Source organism: Callorhinus ursinus, unplaced genomic scaffold (genome assembly GCF_003265705.2).
Source record: "Callorhinus ursinus isolate GAN/ISIS: 27379988/994484 unplaced genomic scaffold, GSC_fseal_2.0 scaffold37, whole genome shotgun sequence".
Lineage (NCBI taxonomy): Eukaryota > Metazoa > Chordata > Mammalia > Carnivora > Otariidae > Callorhinus > Callorhinus ursinus.
Genome location: NW_027397099.1, coordinates 363,062 through 382,523, shown reverse-complemented (window position 1 = coordinate 382,523; position 19,462 = coordinate 363,062). Strand labels below are relative to the sequence as shown.

The window sequence follows — 19,462 nt, the reverse complement described above, 5'->3', positions numbered from 1 at the left end:
AGAGAGAGAGAGAGAGACGGCGAGAGAGGAAACACAAGCAGGGGGAGTGGGAGAGGGAGAAGCAGGCTTCCCACCGAGCAGGGAGCCTGATGCGGGGCTCGATCCCAGGACCCTGGGATCATGATGTGAGCCAAAAGACGCTTAACGACTGAGCCACCCAGGTGCCCCTTAGGGAGAAAAAACTTTTAAGCTAAGAGTAGCAGAGCTGGATTCCACTCAAGCCTAAATCCTAATTTTTTAGGATTTTAGGCTCTTTTCATTGCCCTAAACAATTTACTGTCTGTACAGCACCAACGGACACTCTCTTAAATAACTGTTTCTTGATCACAATCTCATTTATCAAACCAACTGTAAGCAGTGGTGGTGTCTTAAAGCACTAGTGTTCTTTCATAATAAAAGATCAATAACGCCTCGATTTTGTGGTTAGATTGCTTCCAACCACTGAGAGTTAGCATTGGAGGAAATTTCACATTGGCTCAAACAAAACAATCATAAGATATCCTAAAGCCAAACACTGTTTGGATTAATTGCCATTTGCATTATTCACATCATTATTTCCTCCCATGAATGAATAAGGAATCAGGAGATGGTATACCTATAAATCCTAAAAACTACACAACATATACATAGAATATAGGAAACTTGTACAGATTAAATAACAGAGATCTTACTGGGTGCCTGGGTGGTGCAGTCGGTTAAGCACCCATCCAGCTCTTGGTTTCGGCTCAAGTCATAATCTCAGGGTTGTGAGATTGAGCCCCATGTCGGGCTCTGCACTCAGAGCAAAGTTGGCTTAAGACTCTCCCTTTGCTCCTCCCTCCCACTCGTGCACATGCTCGTGCGCGCGCGCTCTCTCTCTAACAAATAAAACTTTAAAAAAAAGTAACAGGGATCTTAGAAATTGTACTATTACCCAAACCTCTCATTTAATACACGAGGAAACCAGAACTCAAAGTGGTAAAAAGACTTGCCCACAGTCATATGGTTAGCTAGTGGAAGTGCCAGCTCTAGTCCTAATTCACTCTGTGCTGTTCCATGGATTCAACACAGTGGGGAAATATGTCTAAATTCTTCCATTATACCAGTACAAATCCTGCTTCAGGTAAGATGGAATTTGAAAATCTTTTCATTAAGCAGAAATTCTGCTCATCACGGGCTCAAATTAGAAATTAGCTTTGTCTAATAATGCTGTTCTGTCTCCCTGAGAAATCTACAGTATTTGAGTGGATAGGACTTGTTGCTACCCAATTGTTCTCAGTAGTAAAGAAAAGAGGATTGTAATTCCAGGCGACTCCTCTCATTTTGTGTCTATTTCTGAAACCCTGGCATTCTCAACAGTCACATACCAATTTCCCTAGCTGCAACCATCCATGGTAGATTGCAAAGTGTATGACTTTGAAGTCAAAGAGAACTTGCTGAATACCAGGTCTATTACTTATGATGATGTAACATCAGACAAATTACTTCATCTCTCTGAGCCTGTTTCTCAACTAAGATAATAAGACATTTACCTCTCAGGACTATCAAGAATATTAAATGAGATAATACAGACAGTGCAAAACATGATCTTAGGATACTGTTAAGGTTAAGAATAGAGTAGAAGCACCTGGCTGGCTCAGCTGACAAAGTGTAAAGCTCTTGATCTAAGGGTTTTAAGTTCGAGCCCCACACTGGGTATAGAGATTACTGAAAAATAAAAATCTTCAAAAATAAAGTTTTTTTAAAGAATAGAGTAATAAAAATGTTCATCTGTGAGTTTGAAAGTGGGTTTACAGTCTGTAATGTTTAAATGTTAATTCCTGTTCAATACATAAGAGTACATCTTAAATAAATATCTACATTTTAATTTTTTTAAGTCCTTATCAAAGATACACATTCAAGTAGTTAGAAAGTGAAATGGAAAAAAAAAAAAAGGAAGTGAAATGACATGTGTCTGGGACTTGCTTTAAAATATGCCAGTCTCCCAACTCCTGTGCCAAACAAACAAAAAATGTAGATACAGTTGAAGCTGGGTGATGCATACATGGAGAATCACCGTACTATTCTACTTCTGTGCGTACTTGAAATTTTCCATATTAGAAAGGTTTTTTTTTTTAAACCTAACAAAAACAGGGGCGCCTGGGTGGCTCAGTCAGCTAAGCATCTGCCTTCAGCTCAGGTCATGATCCTAGGGTCCTGGGATCGAGCCCCACATCGGGCTCCCTACTCAGAGGAGAGGCTGCTTCTCCCTTTCCCTCTGCCTACTTGTGTTTTCTATCGGTCAAATAAATAAATAATCTTAAAAAAAAAAAAAACAGAAAATAAAAAAAAAAAAAAACCCTAAGAAAAACTATGCCTATCACTAATAAACTCCCAAGAAACCAATGTCTTCATCTGAAACTTCTAAAGACAAGATAATACCGGTCATTTCAGCCAAAAATACATAAAGTATTTTAAGATTACTCTCAACATAAAGCATGTCTTATCTCTTCATTAAATACTAACTACATAGCAGTACCTTCTCTTTCTTTGGTATTATTAATTCTTCCACCTGGTAGAACAGCCCAGGGTATATTTTTCCTTTTTCCCCCTTATACATTGTTAACATTTTTTATGACTAGCACTACTACTAGTTCTATATGTATATACATGTATGTAACCTAACATATATATGTATACATGTATACACATTAACACAGGCAACACCACACACACACACACACATAACCAAGACTACTATCCCAGTATTAGTACTATTACATCTACTATATAATAGTGGACCCACTGGGTATACTTGACCTTTTAAAAAGCATGACTCATCTGAAAGGGTTCAAAAAAAAAAAAATCCCTCACATAACACAATAGCATTCAAAATAGCAGCCAAAGTGACTGAGGAAAAGCTGTGAACTATAGTCCATATGCAGGCTTACTGTAGTTTACACACAGATTTTTAATTTGTTGATATACCATACATTAGACAAACTGAAAGTATCAGTTGAAATTAAAGGTAGCTATAAATACTTTCAAATAAAGTTTGTAAGTGAATTACCTCATAACTTTGAACACTACAGTAGAGAGAATCTTAAAATATTTGAGCTCAAGACTGAACCTAACACTATATACCCCACCCCCATGTTGTTTCAAAATACAAATGTTTACTACCATTTAAATATTCACATGCTTTGTCTTTCCATAATTCTAATAGCAAGTACACAGAGAACAGTCTTCTCCAAATTTGTATCCAAAGGGATAAAGAGGAAACAAAACAAAAACAAAAACAAAAAACAAAGAAAACCCAAAGGGATAAAGCAGCACATTATATCAACTTCCCTATCAAATAGTACTACTTAGCAAAGAGCAAATACAAAATATGTTCCATAATTTCACTTCAAATGTGCCTAGGCAGTTTCTTTCTTTAATTCAGGTATGCTCTTTCAAACACATAAATCAGATCTAACTAATTCTCAGACTAAGTGGATTTAAATGTTCTTTTGCTGTCTTTAAAGAAAAAAAAAAGGAGTTTAAAATAGCTCCACCTCCAGAAGCTTGGCAGGCTCAGTCCCTAGAGCATGCAACTCTTGATCTCAGGGTTGTGAGTTCGAACCCCATGTTGGGTAAGGAGCCTACTTAAAAAAAGAAAAAGAAAATAGTTCCACCTCCCAAAGAATATACATGGTCATTCACGTACTCTTTTTTCAACTTTTATGTATATAAAATTAGAGGAAAATTAAATTGTAAATTTGGAAAGCCCTGCTCCCCAAAATACCCCCAACTCCAATTTACATGACACTTTTTCTTCCTCTGGAGCATAAAACTGACTTCATTAGTTTATTCATCCTCAATCTGCTGGCAATATTTACTGAGTCGCATCATTGAATTAAGTAATCTGGAAAGTTACAAAGGAAATAAAGGACCTAGTAACCACCCTCAAAGAGTTTATACATCACCTCCATAGAGGAGGAAAAACGTAGTTACAGAAAGAGTATCCTTGCTGAGAATCTTACAGTCAAATGTGGAGCAGGGACTCCATTTTCAAGCCAGGTTCTCTGCACTAAGTAATGCAAGACAGTACCCACAAAATTAAACAGACTCCAAAAGTGGTCAAATCTGTTATTTATGGATTATATAAAGCTGCTACACACTTCTACTGCATGACAAAGGAAGCCTGCTCTTGTAAGTGGAAGTTTCCAAATGTCCCTAATGTACACAAAGAAAGAGACGTGCTCCAAGCATGGGCCATTTTCTGCCACTTTGCCTAATAATGTCCTATTTCTGCCATAAGCCACAAACAAAGTGGTCACCAATATTAGGGTCTTACTCTGAGGGACCAACATCGATTATATATCCTCAAAGACCAAAGAGAAAATTCCAAAAAACCTGACAGTTAAGAATCTCACCTGTATCTACTAGAGAAGTAGCTGAAGAATAAAGAATGACAATGAATTATCCTTCTAGTCTTCATGTTGTAGATGAGAAGTCATTTGTGGCCCCACATTTCTGCTGGCTCAGGAAATTTCCTTTCTGTCTTCGGATTATTTATGTCTTTTCCTCTTATGAATTACTCTATATAGAATACTAGAGCAGGCATCACAGTGGGATGGGGGGTGGGGGGAGTACTGCCAAGACTAGCAATTTTCTACAAACCAGTGATCCCATGATCATGAACACCTAACAGAATTCTGATGATACAACTTCCCACACAAAACTGTATCAAGCAGCAGTTTCATTCTATTTGTCAACCTTTAGGTCTAATTCTATATACCTAAATCTTAAAAAACAAGCAAACAAACAAACAAAAATCCCACAACCCTACCAGAGTTGCTCCCAAACTTTGAGAATTTTCAAATATGTCTGCAGCATTAAATCAAGAGAAGACATGTCAGTTAACTGACTCACATTAAAGAGTATCAAATCTAGATTTCATTAAAAGGTACTCTAAAATCATATTCAGACGTCAGAAAGGTAAGATCCCACAACCCAATCACAAATACTGTATAGGAATTACAGCTTCGACTGCTGCCCCCCCCCCCAAACTTTTCAAGCTTTGGGACTCTAATTTACTTGGAGTAATAGCTTGAGATTCACTACAAATTGACCAAAAGAAATTAAGAAAAAAAAAGATACATTAGTTTCAACACCCTATTTGATAACAGGAATTTGCTAAATTACAAAAGAATGGGGTAAAGACAGTAAATTCGGTATTGACTACAATACACATCAGAACAGAACCTGAGTTACCTAAACAAACGTTATCTACTGCCAATAAACAGATCATTTCTTAACAGCTTAGGTACGCCCGCCAACCATTTTTTCATGTTTAAAAGGGCTGCTACGAACTGTCCAAGTCTAAACAGCCAAATTCTAAGCAGGTCTTCCGCGAGGAGCCACTGTGCTTAGAGCATCACACAAAAGACCGGAGCAAACATAAACACGCTCTGGGCCTTCGCAGACAGCGGCCAGGAGCCAGGGTCTGAGTCCCAGACCCCCGTACCAAGGAGTGAATGAGGGGTGGGGGGTGGGGTCCTCTTCTCGGAATGCGCTGGGGAGCTAGAGACGGGGAGGGAAGGAGCGAGCGCAGCACAGAAGAAGAGAGAGAAGCAGCGGACCGGCGTCAGCGGCGTCCAAGGCCGGCAACACCCTCGGGCCCGCACCAGGCCTGGCCCTCCCGGCCCCGGCCCGCCTCCTCACCTCCCTCACGTCCTGCAGGCACTCGAGCACCGCCAGGTTGTTGCTCCAGGTGTGCTTGGGACACACACGGGTCACGTCCTCCCTGCAGGACTCCTCCTCCGCCAGCTTCCAGCCCCCTCCAGCCCCGCCGGGCCCCACTCCGCCCCGCCGGGCCGGAGGCCCACCCGCCGGGAAAGGCGGCTGCGGCGGCTGAGGCGGTTGCTGTGGCTGCTGCTGCTGCTGCTGGAGCTGAGATGCCTGAGGCAGCTGGAGCAGCGGCTGACCCGCCGGCCCGCCGCCTCCAGTCTGCCCTACAAAGGACGCAAAGTTGGCCCCCGGGCCCTGGCCCTGGCTGTGGCCGCCCTGGCCCAGGAGTTTCTGGGCCCCGGCCGCCGCGAGCAGCAGCAGCTGCAGCGCCGCCGACAAGCGGAACATCCTCCGTACACGTCCACACGCCGCCATCTTGGGTCCGCGGCGAGCTCGACGCACCCGCCGGCGCCGCGTATTTAAATGAGGGGGCGGGCCCGCGGGCGGGGTGCGGCGGGGCCAGCCCGAGCCCCTCCCCGACCGGCGCCGATCGGCGAGCCGGGAGCGGAACCTCGGTGGAGGCTGCGCTTGAAACGGCCCACGCCCTGGGCCCTGGAGGCTTTTTGCCTGGGGAATTGCTGGAGCTCCTTAAAAAGCCTGGGCTGGGAGGCTTTGCCTCATTCCCTGGGTTGTCGTCACAGAAAAATAAAGAGGAATTGGGATTTCCACAACCAAGATGGCCGGTAGAGTATGTCGCCTGTTCAGTGATTGGGGGTAAAAACTAAAACAAAAAAACTTTCTGTGTAGAGGTGAACTTTACACGATCAGGTGTATTCCGAAATCTAAGAGCCTCTTCTTGCATCTCTCCCTGCGGCTTTCTACCTGCCTCAGAATCTTTCTTAACCCAGGGAAGAAGGCAGTCTTGAATAGTGGTTAGGAGCACAGATTCCGGGATAAGAAGAGACGCGTTTATAATCTTTGCTCCCCTGCAGACTAGGCAAGTCCTTTACCTTTCTGAGCCTCATTCTTCTCGTCCCATGAAGAAGAGGAGGAGCTCTAATGTGAAATATAATTGTGAAGATTAGAAAAAATGATAAGGAAAGCGCCTAGCCCACAATATAGAACTTAAAAAGTTATAGCCAATATTATTAATAAACTGGAAAGCCTTTTGTGCCAGAGACCTGATGGCAGACCAGAACTTAACCTCGTGTTTAAAAGAGGAAAAGAAAATAACAAAACAGGTCTTTGAGGTCTCAGGTTTCTAAGTCTGTGCCTTGCAGAACTGTTTCTGCTGACCTGCATGCAGCATCTTCATATTAGGCAGGGACTGGTTGTTTCAGTTCACACCGTATCCCCTCCCTCTTCTTAGAGGAGAGGTGATACCTTCTCAAAGGTCTCACATTGTCATTTGAGCCTTGTATCAAGCCTGGGTTGGATTCTAATTCAACTGAGGAATGGCACAGAGATGGTAACAAGTTCTCCACAGCAGGGTTGAAAGACCTGCCCAGGATGAACTCTGCCAGCCTGGGAAGAGGATTGGGGAGGCTTCTCACTGCCCTGGTGCACTTTTATCCCACTCTACCAGTACAGCATATTGAGGAATGAGGAGAGCTAGGGACATAGGATCCCAATTGGGATGTTCAAAATGTTCAAAACTGCAACTTTTGTCCTGACCCACAAATGGGCACTGAAGATCAAATCAAAGGTAACTAGAGTCTAAGAAGTTGCGTGGGGGTGGGGGGGTCTGGGTGGCTGGGTAGGTTAAGTGTCATACTCTTGATTTCATCTCAGGTCATGATTTCATGGGTTGTGAGATCAAGCCCCACCTCAAGTTCGTGCTCAGCAGGGAGTCTGCTTGAAGATTCTCTCCTGCCCCTCCCCCCACTTGCACGCTCTCACAGGCTCTCTAAAATCAGTCTCTTTTTTTTTAAGATTTTATTTATTTAAGAGAGAGAGAGAGAGTGAGAGAGAGAGCACAAGTCGGAGAGAGGGGCAGAGAGAGAGGGAGCTGGAGGCAGGGCTGGATCCCAGGACCCTGAGAAGGCAGCCACTTAACGACTGAGCCACCCAGGCACCCCTGAAATAAATAAATCTTAAAAAAAAAGTCAGTTGGGACTCAGAGACCCCATAAGGAACCCCTGAGACCGAGAATATCCTGGGAGTACAAACCCCCCACTATGGCTGACAGCAGGTCTCTATCTTTGGGAATGAGGGTATGTTGGCATCTCTGCCAACATTCCCCCTCCACCCCGCTACTGCCATAAAATGGTCCTGAGGCTGATGCTAACATTAGCATTGACTAAGGCAGCCCAGGATTGACCAGATAAACATACATATTCATTAACAGATAACGGCATAGGTAAGTAGTCAGTCAGCAGGCTGGAGACATCACCAGAAGCTCTTAAAAAGTCACTAGGGGCCATTAATTTTCAATAATGGGTCTGCATGTGCTCAGAAAACAAGTGGGAGATTATTTTAAACTAGTTTAAAGGGGTGCCAGGGTGGCACAGTTGGATGAGCCTCTGACTTTTGGTTTCGGCTCAGGTCATGCTCTCAGGGCCCTGGGATTGCGCTCAGTGCGAAGTGTGCTAGAAATTATCTCCCTCTCCCTCTCCCTCTGCTCCTCCCCTGCTCTCTCTAGATCTCTCTCTCTCTCTAAGATAAATAAATAAAATCTTAAAAAAAAAATAAACAAGTTTAAGGCTAAGAGCGCCAGGCTGTTTCAGTGAGAAGAGCATGCAACTCTTGATCTCGGGATCGTGAGTTTGAGCCCCACATTGCAGGTAGAGATTACATAAATAAATAAAACGTTTAAAAACATTTTAAAATAAACTAGTTTAAGGCTAGAAATTGACAATCTGTTGAGAAGCCAGCAGTTGCCTATCTCTCATCCTGCACTGAGGAAACACTAGACCCAGCCACAGATTGCCTCTGGAGATAGGGAGGAGTGTATGTGCCTATCTTAAAATCACAATGACCAAGAAGCAAGAAACCCAGAGAAATCTGGGAACCTCGCCAGCTCAGGCTGTGTCAGGCAAGTCTAGACTTTATACAAGGTACAAACCCCTAAGGAAGAGGGCTGACCGAACTTGGGTCTCCTGACCGCAATGACTTTTCAATATAAAATAGACTATCTCTGGGGCACCTGGGTGGCTCAGTCAGTTAAGCAACTGAATCTTGGTTTGGCTCAGGTCATGATCTCAGGGTGGGGGGGGTGGGGGGGATGGAGCCCTGGATGGGCTCTGCACTCACTGCAGGGTCTGCTTGTCCCTCCTCCTCCCCCTCTGCTCCTCCCCCAGCTCACACTCTCTCAAATAAATAAAATCTTAAAAAAAAAGATTGTACTTATGTATTTATTTGAGAGAGAGAGAGAGAGAGAATGAGTGGGGTGAGGGGCAGAGGGAGAAGCAGGCTCCCTGCTGAGCAGGGAGCCCGATGCAGGGCTCAATCCCAGGACCCTGAGACCATGACCAGAGCCGAAGGCAGATGCCCAACCAGCTGAGCCACCCAGGCGCCCCAGTAAAATAAATAAGATCTTAAAAAAATATAGACTATCTCTATCACAAACTACGAATTCATTTTACCCTTTATTGTACCTTTTTTTTCTTGATCCTGACTTCCTTGATTCACTCAATAGGTATCTGTTGAGCTTTTTTTTTTTTTATGCCAGGCATTGCTCAAAAACCAGCTTATGTGTGATAAACAATAAGACAGTAAACAAAGAGCAAGATCATTTCAGACCATATACATGCTATAAAGAAAATAAAAGATATATGGGATGACGGGTAGGGAGGGGCTTTTATATAAAGGCAGCTGGGGAGAGGCTTTCTGAGTGATAATTGAACAAAGAGCCAATCAGCGTAAAGATGCCAGCCATGGAAAAAAAATCTGAATCTGAAGTTGTCTTAGCCTGTTCAGGTTGCTATAACAAAATACCACAGACGAGGGGGCTTATAAACAAAAGATATGTGTTCCTCACAGTTCTAGAGGTTAGAAGTCCAAGATCAGAGTGCTAGCATGGCCAGGTTTTGGTGAAGCCTCTTGTGGATTGCAGACTTCTGACTTCTTGCTGTGTTCTTGCACAGTGGAAGGGGCTAGAGAGCTCTGTGGGGTTCTTTATAGGAACACTCATCCCATCCTCTCATGACCTAAGCACCTCCAAAAGGCCCTATGTCCTCATATACTCACATTGGCTAGGAGGATTTCAATATATAAACTTAGGGGTGGACACAAACAGTTAGACCATAGCAAAAATGTTCCAAAAGCAGAGATTAACAAGTTCAAGACCCTGATGTGGGAATAAGCATTTAAAATAAAGGCCTATATGGCTGAATTAGAATGAAGAAAGAAGGAAACAGAAGAAGGAATCAGAGAACTGGTCAGGGGACAGATCATAGTGGGCCCCATAGGCCCTATATATCCATATAACTGGGGGAGAATTCTGACTCCAAACAGTGTGTATTTCCATTGAAAGAAAGACATAAAAGCTAGACAAAATATATAAAATATCTTTGAAAGGAATTGGAAAGTAACCAATGCGATTTAGGAAATGAAGGGCGACAATCTTTGAGAAAAGGGATTTACACAGTCCAGATTTTTTTCTGGGTTATACTATCTAAATTGTAGCTCAAAAGAATTGAGCCCATGCAGAAAGCAGCGATCTCAATGGGCCAAAAATACACAGGTAGGGGTTCAGGGCCCCCCAAATGGCTGGGACTTAAGGGTCAAAAGACTGGAGAGAAGAGAACCACAGAGAAAGAGCCAAAAATCTGTGAATGCATTTCTCACAAGTCTCTGGCTAACTCCTAAGCTGTGTAAGCAGATGGGAGACTCCACAAACCCAGAAGAAAACAAAAGCAGCCTCATGTGTGCTAGGGAAATAGAAGTTAGAGCTTAAACCCTGCTGAAGTATAGAAGCCTTGGTCAATGCACCAGGCTTTAAACTGAGGCCTCAGAACGGTTACCCCTTGGGAAGAAAAACCACACCCCAGGAGAAAGGACACCACCTGAGGAGTGAGGGTACTGCTCTAGAAGAAAAAGCAAAACTACAATAGTCAACCCTAATAAAGCCTAAAACATACCTCAATGGGGTCAATGTCAATGTGACCCACCAGTACTCTGTCTACAAGAAGAAAACGTCATCTTTCTGAAGACAGATGACATCATCGAAAGCCTCTATAATTTTTAATCTGCATGACCCAGCATTGGATCAAAAATTATGAGGCATGCTAAAAACAAAACAAAACTGAACTAAATAACCCAAACCAAAAAGAACAAAAAAGTCAGGGTGCCTGGCTGGCTCAGTTGGTAGAGCATGCGACTCTTGATCTCAGGGTTGTGAGTTCAAGCCCTACTGGGCGTGAAGCCTACATGTAAAAGAAAAGGTAAAAAAAAAAAAAAAAAAAAAGGGAACAAAACCAAACTCCCTGTGATTCAGATATTGGACTTAATCAGATATGGACTTTAAAATAGCTGTGACTAATATGTTATAGAAAATAAAAGAGAAAATAGGGGCACCTGGTGGGCTCAGTCGGTGGAATGCGTGACTCTTGATCTCAGGATTGTAAGTTTGAGTCCCGACACGCTGGGTGTAGAGATTACTTAAAAAAAAAAAAAAATCTTAAAAAAAAAATAGGTGAAAAATAGAGCATTTCAACAGAAAATTGGATTCTACACAAATAACAAAACGGACATTCTAGAACTGAATTAAAATTCATCAGATGATTTTTTAAAGATTTTATTTATTGGGGCACCTGGGTGACTCAGTCATTAAGTGTCTGCCTTCAGCTCAGGTCATGAGGTCCTGGGATTGAGCCCCGAGTCAGGCTCCCTGCTCAGTGGGGAGCCTGCTTCTCCCTCTCCCACTCCCCCTGTTTATGTTCCCTCTCTCGCTGGCTCTCTCTGTCAAATAAATAAATAAAATCTTAAAAAAAACTTTTTTATAAAAAAAGATTTTATTTATTTGAGAGAGTGAGAGAGAGAGAGCAAGCACGCACAAGTGGGGGAGGGGCAGAAGAAGAAGGAGAAGCAGACTCCCCTGCTGAGCAGGGAGCCCAATTTGGGGCTCAATCCCAGGACTAAAGGATCATGACCTGAGCCCAAGGCAAACGCTTAACCAACTGAGCCACCCAGCCACCCCTAAAATTCATTAGATGATTTTAACAGCAGACTGGATGTCTTCGTCTGTTTGGGCCACTATAGCAGAATATCATAGACCGGGTGAGAAATTTATTTCTCAGTTTTGGAGGGTGGGAAGTCCATAATAGACTGCCAGATGCTGGCAGATTCCATATCTGGTAAGAGCCCACTTCCTGGTTCATAGACAGCCCCATCTTCTTGCTACAACCTCAGAGGGTATAAAGGTGCTAGGGAGCTCTCTGGGGTCTCTTCTAGAAGGACACTATTCCCATTGATGTGAGCTCCACCCTCATGAAAATCAAAGAGAAAGAAAAAAATCTTAGAAACAAAGACATTATTTTCAAAGGAGTAGTAACACTGATATCTGACTTTTCAATAGAAACTATGGAGTTACGATTTCAACATCAATTTGGGGGGGACACAAACATTCAATCATGGCACTGGATATGGCAGAAGACAGAATTATTGAAGGGAAACAGGTCAGTAGAAAATATCCAAAAGGGGGACACCTGGGTGACTCAGTCAGTTGGGCATCCCAGCTCTTGATTTGTGCTCAGGTGGTAATCTTGGAGTTGTGGGATTGAGCCCTGCATTGGGGGGCTCTTTGGCAGGGAGTCTTCTTGGGGTTTGGCAGGGAGTCTTCTTGGGGTTCTTTTTCTCTCCCTGTCCCTCTGCCCCTCCTCCTGCTTGCTCAATCTCTCTAAATAGATAAATAAAATCTTTATTTTTTAAAAGATTTTATTTATTTGTCAGAGAGAGAGAGAGAGCACAAGCAGGGGGAGGGCAGAGAGAGGGGGAGAAGCAGGCTCCCCACTGAGCAAGGAGCCCCATGGGGGACTTGATCCCAGGGCCCTGAGATCATGACCTGAGCCGAAGGCAGACACTTAACCAATTGAGCCACCCAGGCATCCCAAATAAAATCTTTAAAAATAAATAAATAAAATAAAATAAAATTAGAAAAAAGATCCAAAAGGAAGCACAGAAAGAAAAAAAGACTTTATTTTGTTTTGTTTTATTTTAAGGAAAAATTTTTATTTTATTTTTTAAAGATTTTATTTATTCATTTTGACAGAGAGAGAGAGAGCACGAGAGAGGGAACACAAGCAGGTGGAGTGGGAGAGGGAGAAGCAGGCTTCCCGCCGAGCAGGAAGCCCAATGTGGGGCTCGATCCCAGGACCCTGGGATCATGACCTGAGCCGAAGGCAGACGCTTAATGACTGAGCCACCCAGGCGCCCCAAGGAAAAAAAGATTTTAAAAAAGAACAGAGCATTAAGAGATATGTTGGCCATAGTCAAAAGTTCTAACATAGATATAACTAGAATTCCAAAAGGAAAGGAGAAAGACAATGGTGCAGCTCAATACTGAAGAGACATGCTTTGAATTTCCCCCAAATATCAACCTATAGATTCAAGAAGTTCCAGGAACTCGAAGCAGATAAACACAGAATACCACATCTTGGCACATCATCATGAAACTGCTGAAAATCAAAAAGAAAGATAAAATCTTAAAAGCAGACAAAGACATATTATCTTCCAAGAAGCAATAACATTAATATCTGACTTTTCAGTAGAAACTACGGAAGCCAGTGCACCTGTATGATTGCATTTATATGAAATATCCAGGATAGGCAAATCAATAGAGACAAAAAGTAGATTAATGGTTCCCAGGAGATGAGGGGAAGGGAGAATTGAAAAGTATGGAGTTTCTTTTGGGGGTGATGGAAATATTCTGGAATCAGATGGTGATGGTTGCGCGACATTGTGGATATACTAAAAAACAATGAATGGTATACTTAAAAAATGGTTAAAGTAGTGAATTTTATGTGAATTTTACCTCAATAAAAAAATGTTTTAAATACAACTGGACCCATTTTAAAAAAGGTTAAGGACATTTTCAGACAAGCTGAAGCTGAGATAACTCATGGCCAGCAGACCTGCCCTACTCTAAGCTGAGGGAAAATGACCGGATGGAAGCATGGGACTGCAGGAAGGAATACAGAGCGCTGAAAGAGTAAATATGTGGACAATTAATATTGCTTTAAGCAACAGTAATGAGGGATTTATAACAGATGTAACGGTGAACTATATGATTCCCATTATATATAATCAAGGACGCAGATGGTACTCTCTAGGCTCTAGAGTCTAGGGTAAACACTAAAAGAACACCACAAGAATGTGTGTGTAAAGCTAATAGAAGAAACAAACAAACAAAAAACCCCCACTGGAATAAAAAGCACATGATTAATCCAAAAGAAGACCTAAAGGGTGGGAATAAAGTAACAACACATGGGGTAAATAGGAAACAATTGCGTGAAGTTTAAGTCCAGTTAAATTTAAGTGCCATGGGAAGCTCTTGGAGGGTTTTCAGCAGGGGTATGATTTAATCGCCAAGTAGGAGCTACTAAAGGTGGAGTCTTAACCCCCTTAAAAATTGGATTGTGTTTTTATTATTGAGTTATAAAGATTCTACGGTGCTCAGCATGGTGCGAGGCACACAGAGGGCAATCAGTGAAGACTTACTGACATGGCCAAGCTGCTTCTCCCACTGCTGAGCGAACGGCTGAAAGGTCCCTACTTCCAGGAAGCCGTCCAGTTGCTCTCTCACCTGCTGTTTGGGCAAGCAAGGTGAAAGGAGGTGATTGGGCAGAGCAGCCCCCCACCCCTTCTTACTCTGATTTAAGTACTATGGCAGCTTCCAGAGTTCAGCAATACTTTCCCAAATTTCACTGTGAAGCTGAATCACCTGGAGCAATTTTCAAACGTTTCCGATTATGGTATCCAGGAATATGCTGTTCCCAACAACTAAGCCAGCACTGATCCCCGTGGGTCTCTGGCAACAGCTGCTGTAGTGCAGGACAGCATGGGTGGTCTCCCTTTCCCCAGGCATCTTCCTGACCTTTGCCGGTATCCAAGATTTCAAGATCAAACAGAGTAACTTTGACCCGTTAAGTTCTAACACTTTCATTCTAAAACTTTTTTTTCTTATCCCTCAATGCTCGACTCAAAAGTCTCAATGTCTTTAAGGCCTCCCTGGGAAAATTTAACCCCTTGTCAACATGTCATTTTTATATTCATTCGTTTATACGGCAATTATGTCTGAATGCCTCCTATTTCATGCATTAGGGATAGCTCTGTAGGGTAGGAGAGCCGGACTAGGCTGTCTGGGTTTCATTAGCTACTCTGCCATTTGCCTACTGCTGGGTTATTCTGGGTTCTAGGAGAAGCAATCTCCAGGGATGCCCAGCTGGCTCGGTCGGAAGAACATGTGACTCTTGATCTTGGGATCGTGAGTTCGAGGCCCACGTTGGGCATAGAGATTGCTTAAATAAATAAAACTTTAAAAAAAATTATCTGGACAGAATTAGCCATGGACGAGACTTACTAGGATGAAAGCTTCCCAGGAATGAGTCTGCTCTAGCATGTCTGCCACACTCAGTCACTGGCTGGGAGTAACCCTTGGGGAATGTGGTTTCAGAGCACAGCAGTTGGGAAGACTGGTCAACTGCACTCCCCCATCTGGAGACCTGAGAAGCAAATTTTCAGGGCCACCATACTCTACCCTTTGGGCCCACAGATTTATTTCTCTATGTTAGTTTAGTGAACAGCTACTCCATAGTTTCAATGGGTCTCTCTCTCCGAGGGAAAAACTGCGATGAGGGAGATTAGTGGCATAAACTAACATCTATCATTGCAAATGATCTCAGGGTTGCAAATAGCATTTGCCCTCTCCTTCCTCCATTCTGAATTTCTTTTACCCTCAGCTAGCATCTCAGAAGGTTTGGTGGATTACCTGGTAATATGACCCAAGCCTTCTTTCCTGGGTTTTTGTTGGTGGTGGTGGTGTCTGAACTCTTGGTCATTACACCCTTGTCAGTCTGGCGTGGTATTATTGCACATGTCTGTTTATAGTTACAGAGAGGCAACAGGGAATGAGAAAGCATCCAAGTGGACTACCTGGGTATTTCCTCCCACCCCCATTATGTACAAGCAGCCCCACTTCCTTCTGTTGACCAGGGTTATTTTCCACTGCCAGTATGGTGATTCCTCTTCTCACCTATGGTCCCTGGGCACAAGGTCCCGAAGTAGCAGTTATAACTTGTAGTTCTGTGTCCTCTGGCAAGGTGTACGCCCTGTAGGGACTCGGGAACTTCAACCACGTGGAGCCCAGAGTTGCTAGGCTGGGAAATGCAAAATTACCCAGGTCATCGAGAGTGATGGTAAGTGGGGTCACTCCTGTTTCCCCATATTGGTTCCTGGACCCATGTATTCCCTCTACTGGGGTTCAGCACCATATAGAGGTCCCTTATTTAATACTGCAACCTGAAGAATGGCATCCCATTCTTTGGAGTGTTTCTTCTCCCCTGGTGCTTCAGCTGTGCCTTTAGAAGGTCATTACCAGTATTCCATTAGCTGGCTGCTTCTGGATGGTCTAGTGTATGATATGACCAGCAGATCCCATGGTCATGGGCTCACTTCTGCAATCCCTTCACTGTAAAGTGGGTCCCCTGGGTGAGATGTTATGCTGTGTGGCAATCTGTGCCTCGATCAGGCATTCTGCTGGCTGAAGCTCTGAGAGCAAGAAAGGCAAACCCATACCCAGAACAGGTATCGAGCCCTGTAAGGATGAATTGCTGGCCTTTTTGGAGGGAGGGAGCACACTGTAACTGACTTAACAGCACATAGCTGCTTGATCTTCTCTAGGAATAGAGCCGATCAGAGACCCAGTGTTGGTCTCTATTCCCGACAGGGTGGACATTCAGAGGCAGCCTTGGTGAGTGGGAGTCCATTCTTCCATATGGACTTTGGGTCCATATGTTGCCTCCATCTCTGTCACCATGGCCACTCTGTTCATGTGCCCAGCCTATCAAGTCTGCAGGGGCTGAAGACTGGCTAACGTGAATTGACCTAGTCATTCTGCCTGTTTGATTGTTCAGTGCCTCTTCCATGGGGGAGGCTTTCTGGCAGGCATTGTCATCTGATAAAAATTATGTGTTATGCCTTCTTCCATATAATTCATCCACAACCACGAGGCCATTGAACCCTGCCCAGTAACCTGTATATCATCTCACCTTAGACCACTTGTCCTTCCATACAAAGTGAAAAGCCAAGGGCAAGGCTTGCAGTTCCTCTCCCTAGGAGTATCTTTCACCCTGCCTCTTTCAGGGTCATGCTTGCATCCTTCCTGTCTTTAATGGTGGCACGAATCTCCACCATCCTCCATCCCCCAATGAGACATTGCTTTTAATTTACTATTCTGGCCAGTGATGAGAGCAGTTTCCAAGGTTCACATTTAGCCTCTCCTGTTACCATTCTTACCATTCTTACATAGGCCAGAAACACAATGTGGTATTATTCTAGATTTCCAGTTATATATTTGGGGCCTGAGGAAATGATCACCGGATATGCCCACCTATCCAGTGGGACCACTATGAGCCATACCTTAGCCAGGACTCCATTTGCTATTGGCCCCCAGAGGCAGGAGGGCTGATGATGCTTTTGGTCTCTGAGTGTCAGTGTCAACTCAGACCAAGTGTACAATGATCCTCAACATATTTGGTTATTTCCCTTTTGCCAGTGTATGGTCACCCAAGTAGATGCCATGAATCTCTTTGGGGGAAGGACAGAGGGAATCATTGTTGGGGTATATATCTGCCATGGTGTTGCAGAGTCTCTGTTCCTAGGCTCCCGGCTCCTTATTCATCAGTGGGTCCTGGATCTGAAAATTGGCTCAGGTCTAGAAACTGAGCATGGGAGCATGACTTACTGGGGATGGCCACCCTTAGCCTCCTGCCCCTCCAGTCTTCTGGGGTTTTTTTGGTTATGGATGTGAAAAATCACCCTTGTTGACTGAGTCTATTTTGCCCTTAGGGATGCTATCTGTTATTAGCCCTTTCCACAACTCCCTGCTGATTGGCCCCTTGGTTGCCTCTTCCGTCTTGCTGGGAATAATGATAATTGTGGTCTCCTGGCTTCTGGCAGTTAAGTACTGCCACCCAGTCTTTATTATTCTGGGGTCCCATCATCCCCATCTTATTACCTGTTTTCTGGAACACTCCCAGCACTACTTCTATTACTCTAGGTTTGCCAGGAAGCAGACAATAAAAGGGAATTAGTCATTAACATAAAACGCAAACAATCCAATTAAAAAATGGGCAAAGGACTTGAATAAATATTTCTCCAAAGAAGATACACATTCAATAAGCACATGAAAAGATGCTCAACATTAATAATCACAAGGAAAATGCAAATCAAAACTACAATGAGATACCACCTCATACCCAGTAGGATGGCTACCATACAAAAAAAACCCAGAAAATAGGGGAGCCTGCCTGGCTCAGTCAGAAGAGCATGCATCTCTTGATCTCGGGGTTGTGGGTTGAGTCCCATGGTGGGTGGAGAGATTACTTAAATAAAAAACAAACTTAAAAAAAAAAAACCCAGAAAATAACAAAAAAAGGGGGGGAGAGAAATTGAAACCCTTGTGCACTGGTGGTGGAAATGTAAAATGGTGCAGAAAAAGAGCGTGGCAGTTTCTCAAAAAATTAAAAACAGAATTACCGTAATCCAACAATTCCACTTCTGGGTGAAAAAAACTGAAAGCAGGATCTCAAAGAGGTATTTGTACACCCATGTTCATAGCAACATTACTCCCAATAGCTAAAATGTGGAAGCAGCCCAAGTATCCACTGACAGATGAATGGATATGCAAAAGGTGGTCTACTTATACAATAAAATATCATTCAGTCTTAGAAAGGAAAATCTGACATATCCTACTCCATGGGTGAACCTTCAGGAAATTGCACTCAGTGAAATAAGCCAGTCACCAAAAGACAAATACTATATGATTCCACTTATATGAGGTGATGAGAGCAAATACACAGAGACACAAAGTAGAATGGTGGTTGCCAGGGGGCTGGGAGGAGGGAAGAATGAGGTGTTATTACCTAATAGGCATAGAGTTTCAGTTTTACAAGATGAAAAATTAAAGACATGGATGTACAACAATATGAATTTAATACACAGAACTGTACTTAGACCACTATGTACTAAATATACTGAACTGTACTTAAAAATGTCTGAGAGGGTGGGACGCCTGGCTGGCTCAGTCTGTAGAGTATGCAACTCTTGATCTCGGGGTCATGAGTTCAAGCTCCATGTTGGGCGTAGAGTTTACTTAAATAAATAAATAAGTGTGCATTTTACCACAATTTAAAAAATCGGCAAAAAAGGAAGGGGAGTTAGCCATGCAAAAAATTTATTAGGGGGCAACACCTGTGGGAAAAACTGGGTGAGTGAAAGGGCCATTAAACATGACGCAGGTCTGACCCTGTAAGAAAGGGAGCGAAGGATAGATGGGTGGAAACAGCTTAGACTGAACTTAGACTGCACTTCAACTCTTAAGGTTTGGCTAAGGTGGCACCTGGGTGGTTCAGTCGGTTAAGCATCTGACTCTTGATTTCGGCTCAGGTCATGATCTCAGGGTCATGAGATAGAGCCCTGTGTAGGCTCTGCATTCAGTAGGGAGTCTGCTTCTCTCTCTCTCTCTCTCCCTCTCCCTTGCCCCCCTCCCCCACTTGTGGTCTCTCTTGCACACGCATGTGTGCTCTCTCAAATAAATAAATCTAAAAAAAAAAAAAAGGTTTGGCTAAGG

The 19,462-nt window shown here is 43.4% G+C and overlaps 1 protein-coding gene across 2 annotated transcripts in view; it reads right to left on the bottom strand.

The window, feature by feature from the left end:
- GLG1 (golgi glycoprotein 1) overlaps positions 1-6,125 on the bottom strand; it is a 155,239-nt gene extending 149,114 nt beyond the window's left edge. For both annotated transcript variants that reach the window (XM_025888890.2, XM_025888889.2), the window contains exon 1: positions 5,668-6,125. In XM_025888890.2, coding sequence (XP_025744675.1) covers positions 5,668-6,108 — 441 coding nt within the window. In that variant the 5' untranslated portion in view covers positions 6,109-6,125. The remainder of the gene's footprint in view (positions 1-5,667) is intronic.
- Between the last annotated feature and the right edge of the window lie 13,337 nt (positions 6,126-19,462).